Raw genomic sequence first — 7,860 nt, 5'->3', positions numbered from 1 at the left:
GCACCATTGATAGAAGGAAATTTTTCTATTTATGAAAATTAACCTAAAAGATTACTACTAAAGTTAAAGAGATTAAGGAAAATATGATAAGCTTTGATATTTCATTCATTGGTGATAAAAGGTAAAGGTGAATATATTTATATAGCCTAAGAAATATCAATCAATAACTAATAACTATCAAAGTGTTAACATCCTATTATTCTAACATAAGTAAAATAAAAATAATAAATTATAAATTACATATTTAACTCCAACCGATAAAATCTTTAAATTATTTTATTTTCTTTCTTTTTGGACCTCATTTGACCCATCCTATCATATATATATATATATATATATATATATATATATATATATATATATATATATATATATATATATATATAATTGGAGAACATGATTCCAAGCTAACTCGTCTTCATTATTGTGCATATCGTGAATCTGTATTATCAAACTAAAACAAGAATGTGTGCTACTGCAATTTCCTTCTAGAAGTCTAATTGCATTCAACAAGTCAAATCAATACGAATGTTCCATTTTGATATGTCTGGTTTCTATATCCGGAGAAGAAACCATTAAATATTAAATGAAAAGTTAGAAAAGATTATGTATATATTTTTTTATTTACATGAAAAAATTTGACTAATTTTTCTCCTATTATTTTACGGACAATATTTTGTTAATTTTGTTGTTTCAATAATTATTTTGTTATCAATATTTAACTATGTTGTAAATAAAAAAAAATACATACAAAATCGGTTAACAAATGATCCGTGCGTATGCATTATAGAGACTAATTAAATATTAAATGAAAAGTTAAACTCATTAAAATTGATGTTTTTTATCAATTTCAAGGAGTCACGTAGAAAATATTAAGAAGAGAATATTAAAAAAAGTATTATTATAGAGATAAATATGTGACATCTTTTATTTCAAAAATATATAATTTTTACTTTCTCATAAGGAATAAGAAAGTTTTACCCAAAAAAAATGAACAAGAAAGCATACAAGTGAAATTAGTGGTGATACATTACCTCAAGTGCATGATACTATGTGTAATTTTAAAAAGAGGGTGATATAAGTGTAATTTATTCTATTTTAATTTTGTAGATATTTTACTATAAATTTGTTGATTTTTTTTTTAAAAAATGATCTACAAAGATGTGAAAAGAAATTATCTTAAAAATGTGAGTATGTTACAATTTTCTATATTTATTAAAAAAATAAAAGAGTGAATAGAGGCAGCAACGTTCAGGTCCAGGGTGCGGCATGGAGGGGTCAGGCGAAGATGTTGTGTTGCTGGACCGCGCGTCTCGAGCGACGAGGGGAAAGAGATTGACGAAGCTCCTCGACGACGAAATCCAAGAAGACGAATTGTTCTGGAACCAGGACGCTCTCAAAGAGGACGAAGAGGACGATAACTACCAAGAGGAGCCCGAAATCGCCGACGAATTCGACTCCGACTTCGACCAAGACGTATTTCACCATTCAACCCACCTTTTTTTCTTTCCTTCTCTCTTCCTTTTGTTAATTTAACACTCACATCACTGATTCAACTCTTCCTTCAGGAGCCCGTGCCCGAGGAAGAAGAAGACCCTAACAAAAATGACGATGATGAAAGGTTTTTTTTTTTTTTCTTTTCTTTTCTTTTCTGCCTCTTCCTTCTTTGCATTTTCTGCTGTTTTAGTTAATGGTGTTGTTTTTGTTTAATAGGATGCATAAAAAGAAGCGACTTATATTTCCTGGGAAGACTCTGGCGAAAAAGAAGAAAAAGAAGAAAACCATATCCAAATTGGAGAGTTCTCCAAAGGAGAATGAGGACGAGGAGCATTCCGGGAAAGTTGTGGAGGACGAGGGTGGGGAGAGAATGATCAGGAAGTCCACTAGGACTTCTGTCATTGTTCGCCAAGCTGAGAGAGATGCCATTCGTGCAGCCCTCCAAGCCACCATCAAGGTCTACTCTTTCTCTTCTCAATTCAACTCTCTTTCTGCATCTGCTTTCCTTAGTAAATAATAATTTCCATTTGTATAACTCATGATAACTTAAGCTCAAGGGTTTAGTGATTTTTTATTTGTAGTACTACTACTTAACTGCTCTCCAACTTTGCACATTGGGCAGTGAAGCTTGATTTATTTATTTATTTATTTTTTAATAAGGTTTTATTTTCATGATCACCTTACTAGATTTGTGATCCTGGTCTGAAAATGTTTTTTATTTTGTTTCACGGGGACTCAGCCGGTCAAAAGGAAGAAGGAAGGTGAGGAGAAGAGGATGACACAGGAAGAGATGCTTTTAGAAGCTGCTCAAACAGGTCAAGATGATAATACTTAATATCTAGTAGATTGCTTGTTTTGCTTGATTGAACTTCTGAAGATCCTTCACTGTTTAAATTATTATAATTTTTTGACTTTGCAGAAATTATGAACTTGCGAAATTTAGAGCGTGTTTTGGCTAGAGAGGAAGAGGTTAAGAGAAGAGCAATTGTGCATAAAACTGTTTTTAATGGACCGCAGATACGGTATATTTCAAAAAATGGTAGGATTTTTCAAGGCATAATGATATACTGTCTTTGGACACTGCATTTTACCTGCTTTCTTGATTTGTTAATCTTGGTTGTTGTCTTTTTCATACGATTATCTGTTAATATTTCTAGGTACTTCCTATTTAGAGTTTATTAAAGGGTCGTCATTTCACTCGGACATTCCCACAGCACCTGTACAATGTGAGTCCCTCTTACCACAGCTGTTTGTTGTATCATTGCAACATACCAAGAGTGCCCTGATTCCATAGAAGAAGATGGCTGTGTAAGAATATTGACGAGAATGGAGATATTTGTGTGGGCTTTACTGCCTTTACAATCTATGGTAAAAAACTAAAAATGCTATCTAGAAAATCTGAAATATACACAATTAAATTAAATGGAACAAGTATTAAGAATTACTTGCCTTTGCTTTTCTCAGTAGTTATATTTTTAAGATAAAGCTTCAATGAAGTGTTGTTTAGCCTTCTGTTCTGATAATCAAGCAATAGATGGCTCAGAGTACATTATTTTACAAGTTTTCTTTTACTTTTATGAGTTTATTTATATATTGTTTTGCAGATCCAGAGCAACCTGTTTGCCCGATTACTGGTTTGCCTGCCAAGTAAGAGCTCATTTACCAATTTGGTGGTTCTTGCTTTGTTTTTCTCAATTCTAGTTTGGATGAGAGACAATGTGTGTGCAAATTGGAAATGCTTGATAGTTTTTTCCCCTACTATATCTGATGGTTTTTGGTTTTGGTCTCCTCTGTAAGTGATTTATCCTCAAACATTTACATAGATGAATTGGTATGATAAATTGAGGATTTTATAGTCATTTAAAAATTTAAAATGTGATATCATGGGAAAATGCTAATGGAAATCTTGCACTTGAATCAGTTTGCTGTGGCTATGGTTGTGTGGTTACTGTGGTAGAAAAATGCATAGCATTTAGCAATAACATAAGTTAGGCATTGACAATGGTTTTTACTTTGTACTGAAAAGAGAAAGAAAGCATTCACGGTATATACATGTCATGATTATTCATTTAAATTGTATTCCTTGCAAAAAATCACAACCATATAAAGTCAATGTTGGACTCTTAGTATGATGCTTTTGATGTTTCTTCTGCCTGTGGTTTCTTTACTTTCTCTTTGTTAAGAAGTAATGAAACACTTGACAGCCTAATTTCCTTTTATTAAGTGCCTGTTTATCCCTCTGTTTTCTTTTGGATTCTCTATCTAAGAGGATATCCCTCTCTTTGGTTGTATTGCTTCTGTTTTCCCTCTCTAACAAGTAACGAGATGTTTTGTTGCATTTGAAAAAGAAGATCAATGTCTAGGGTTAAATGAGGTCAGAGAGGGAATGCCAACCTAGTATCTTTAGTACAGTGGCAAGTGGTGGAAGTCAAAGTGGGTGTTTGGTAACACGTTGGGAATGCACATTCACCGTAAATCACATTGAAATCAACACAAAGTTACTAGATTGTAACACTAGTTGGTTCTTGTTTGAATTTTCAAATTGCATCATGCTTATTGCTTAACCATTGCTATGAATGTCATTAATTATCAGTATATCAGTTGGAAGATTTTCCTGAGTCTATTCCCATTCTATCCACATACTGTTAAGGAATTCTCTCTGGAATAATGTAGGTACCGTGATCCAAAGACTGGCCAGCCATATGCTACAAAAGAAGCTTTTAAAATAATTCGAGAACGGTATGACTATTCTGTTTGCAAATTGTGTTTTCCGCATTTCCCCTTTTCACAAATTTTATAGAAGATTGACTAAACTATATTTTTGAGAATTTAAGCTAATCTCTTGTTTTTGTTTTCCTGGAGTGATTTGGTCAAATATTCCAGACGAAGGTGACTTCTGGATCAGTCCTACCCCAGTGAAATGTTCTTTATTATTATTATTATTGAAGTTACTATAATAAATTTTTTAAATCAATAATTTCATCCCTGCACCTGACATTGTTTTTTGTTAGTCATTACATGAAAAAAACACTACAGTTTAGTCGATACATGAAAAAATGTTTACAAATTGCTTCTTGTTGTTTGTTAGTGTCATGATGGTGTTAAATTAGGTCCCTATGCTAGTATACTTGGCAATGTTTTTTGTTTTAGTCTCTATGATTTGGTCTCTACATCTGACACACCGTTTTTTGTTCTGATCCCCACAAACTGTTATAAGTTCGGCGAATGATAGGATTAACTCGCAAACATTTTTATTTTTCATGTAGGAACCAAAATGTAGAGTTTTTTTAATGTATAGAGTAAAACACAAATGTGTCAATTATAGGTGTCAAAGTTTTATATTAACATATAAAATTTATTTTGACTGAAAAGTAGAATTCTTAAGCATGAAAGTGCAAACCAATAGGTACAGTACAGATATGTCATCTTAAGAGGGAATAATATCATTGTCAAATTGATGCTTTTCCATTAATCTTCAAGCCCGTAACATGTATAGTGTGATCGGAAAGCCAATGGTGGGTGTTTGATAGAAAAACCATAATGAGCCCTTACACGATTGCAGAGCCATGCTGTGACATGGTATTGTAAATTCTATGATCATGTGGTGTAGAGCCTATCCTTGTTATCCTCATTCTTATAAATAAAAAGGGGTTAAATTTCAACTCAAAGATTGGTTGGCCGGGACTGGGCTGGGCTTTGTTTATGCATCAAGCCCAGAGGGGGCTCTTGCATCAGAGGGTGTGCTAGATATGGAAAACATTAATTTACCAAGCTTAGCTTAAGCTTTTGAAAAAGTTAGTTTATGACAGCAGGTTTGGCTTTATTATAGAAATGTATTATTAAGTAAAATTTGGGACCATTCTAGCTAACCATAAGATGAAGCGGCAAATTACATGTTCTTGTACATTTATTTTGGTATATGCTTTGAACATCTTGTTGAGAGCTGGTAATGAAATGATTGTTTACTAATGGGTTTTAATCAATATTATGGGGGATTGTTCTGCAGCTTTCTGAATGAAAGTACTAACAGTAGAAAGGACATGAGCATGGGAGGCTTATATGATTCAGTTTCTGGATGTGGTTTTTCAATTAAGCGAAAGAGATCGATAATGCCAGATAAAAATGTCAACCCAGATGGTCGGTCCTTAGCTCGTTTTCGTAGAATTCCGGATTTTGAGGATGAAGATTATTCTGACTAGCTGCCTGGTAATTGATTTTTTTTTTCTCGTTCTGTTTTAAAATAATTTTTACTGTCCAATCTCTGGTAATAATGATGCATGTTGTTAATTTCAGAGGCTGATAGTGAAAGATGTCATGGTGGTTGTACTACATGATCATGATCCAGACTTCAGGTTGAGATAATATAAGAAACCGAGTATATGACCAGTGCTTGCAAGGAAATGTTGGGTCGTGTCTTGGAGCTTGGTATGCATTTTTGAAAAATAACCTATTTAAATTTTTTCGCTAAACTTGAGAAAGATATATGATGTCAAATATTCCATCGCAATTTGTTAGAAGTTATATTTTGTATATCTTTGCCAACGGTTTGGTTAGTCATCATCTGTTTGAGTTCGTTCAAGTTATGCCTTCATGAGAATTTTGGGCTTAATTTATCAATTGCGTTAATTTTTGTTTATAGCTAGCACACACCTTTTTTTTAAGGTAAGCTAGCACACACCTGACAATGGTTTTGCCACAGTGATTATCCTTATGTTTGAGTTGTATAAAGAATTAGAACGTTGAATTATATCTCATAAGATTATGTACTTGTAATAATTATTTTAAAAATTTTATCTAATTTTTTTTAATTTATTGAAAATAAAGACATGTTTTATACTTTCAATGAAAATAAACTCCATGTTTAACATATCGCAATTAGCAAAAAAGGAGGATCCACCTTAAGAAGTGTGGGAGCCCCTACAAGATATTTTTATATATTTAACAACTTATTTTTGTCTTCATAAAAAAAATTGGTGTTGTCTCCCTAATATATTTTTTAAGAAAAATGAATGTAAAAAAGTTTATAAGAAATAAAAGAGAGAATAAATTTATATTAATTTTATCACTTTTCTTTCTAATTTTTTATGGTGTTGACATTTTTAAAATATGAAAATGCACCAATATAAAAAAAAACATGAAAATATGTAGAGTAATTTGATAAAAGTATATATATTTTGAATTTTTTGTGATGTTATTATGTATTTTGTAAAAGTTTGTAAACTTTTTGTAAAAATATTATAAGTTATATCTTTATCTCTATTAAACAAAATTTATAGATTCCCACTAAAGCATAATCAATGTCATTTGCTCTAATAATAAATCAATTACGAATTTCTTGTAATGCAGCAACTAGCAAGAGACGGGAGAAAGTTGGGTTGCTCTTCTGGAGTTTGATAGACATCAACCGTTTACCCGAAGGCTACAATTTGATCAAAACGTTAGATTTCCCATTTGTCTTTGACACAAAAACAAAGCTATTATTGTGAAGAACTAACTGAGATCCATCCATTTAACAAAAAGTAGATTGATGACGTTCGCAGGAAAAGCTGAACAGCCAGGAAGGCGCCAACGCGAATCAAAAGACACTAGTTTTCTATGGATTAAACAAATACTATAGGGACCACGTGACACATGCAAATATGAGTTGCCATGGTCCATCAATTAAATATACAATTTGATCTTTCAATTACACTTAACAAATGTTTAAATATTATAGACGATTAATTTGATTCTACTTCATTACATTAAATTAAGTGCATTTGTAGATTCACATATTAATTAATCTCATTCTCATTTCTTTTTTAATGTTTTACCTTTTTAACATCTACTATTGTAGAATTTTAAAGTCTAATTAATGTTTTTTAAATGAATTTTGTTAATTAGTATTCTTAAAATATTGGTTAAAAAATTAAAAAGAAAAAATGTTTATTATCTAAAATATATGAGAGCATACAAAAACTGGTAAAGAAGATAAATTTATACATTTTAAGAACTTAGTTAACATTTATCTTTTCAAATATATCTTTATTTAATATCCATTATTATTAATGTAAGTACCAAAGATCAAGGTATTATATAAGTACATTATAGTCTAAATATAATAATTTTGAGTATCATTAGATATTTTTTTAATTCGAAAGATATGAATTGTTTTGACATTGTGTTACGTTCTTTAAATTATAACTTATGCTTTGTTTTAATGAATTTGTTGTGACTATTGTTTTCAACTCGGTCATATGAAGTCATCCCAAAACATACATGCACTTAATCTACATCAGGAGAAATAATTTTGATTTCAAAATTAAGAGTAATTTTTTTTTCCATTTTGATACTAAGATGTGCTGATATGTTTATTAGTAATTT

General features: G+C 31.2%; 1 protein-coding gene across 2 annotated transcripts; it reads left to right on the top strand.

Annotated features, from left to right (window-relative positions):
• The first annotated feature begins 1,190 nt into the window (after positions 1–1,190).
• Positions 1,191–7,246, top strand: LOC100811669 (SWR1 complex subunit 2). 2 transcript variants are annotated; one of them, XR_003267083.2, is made up of 11 exons: positions 1,191–1,476; positions 1,569–1,621; positions 1,714–1,954; positions 2,237–2,312; positions 2,417–2,536; positions 2,655–2,723; positions 3,102–3,144; positions 4,171–4,236; positions 5,504–5,703; positions 5,791–5,922; positions 6,844–7,246. XR_003267083.2 is itself a non-coding variant. In XM_003524787.5 (10 exons), the coding sequence occupies exons 1-9, from the start codon at positions 1,270–1,272 to the stop codon at positions 5,694–5,696; spliced, it is 1,068 nt and encodes a 355-aa protein (XP_003524835.1). In that variant the 5' UTR covers positions 1,191–1,269; the 3' UTR covers positions 5,697–5,703; positions 5,791–6,027. The 2 variants fall into 2 exon arrangements, 1 of the variants encoding a protein (XP_003524835.1); XM_003524787.5 differs by lacking the exon at positions 6,844–7,246 and having other exon boundaries at positions 5,791–6,027.
• The last annotated feature ends 614 nt before the right edge of the window (positions 7,247–7,860 follow it).

The sequence above is a fragment of the Glycine max genome, chromosome 5, assembly GCF_000004515.6.
Source record: "Glycine max cultivar Williams 82 chromosome 5, Glycine_max_v4.0, whole genome shotgun sequence".
NCBI classification, from domain to species: domain Eukaryota; kingdom Viridiplantae; phylum Streptophyta; class Magnoliopsida; order Fabales; family Fabaceae; genus Glycine; species Glycine max.
The sequence above is the reverse complement of the archived record's forward strand: the minus strand, read 5'-3'. Positions and strand labels throughout refer to the sequence as shown.

Coding starts and splice junctions, on each gene's coding strand:
- LOC100811669 (XM_003524787.5), top strand. CDS start 1,270: ATGGAGGGGTCAGGCGAAGATGTTGTGTTGCTGGACCGCGCGTCTCGA. Junction 2,724..3,101: donor TCCCACAGCACCTGTACAAT/GTGAGTCCCTCT, acceptor ATTGTTTTGCAG/ATCCAGAGCAACCTGTTTGC. Junction 4,237..5,503: donor TTTAAAATAATTCGAGAACG/GTATGACTATTC, acceptor ATTGTTCTGCAG/CTTTCTGAATGAAAGTACTA.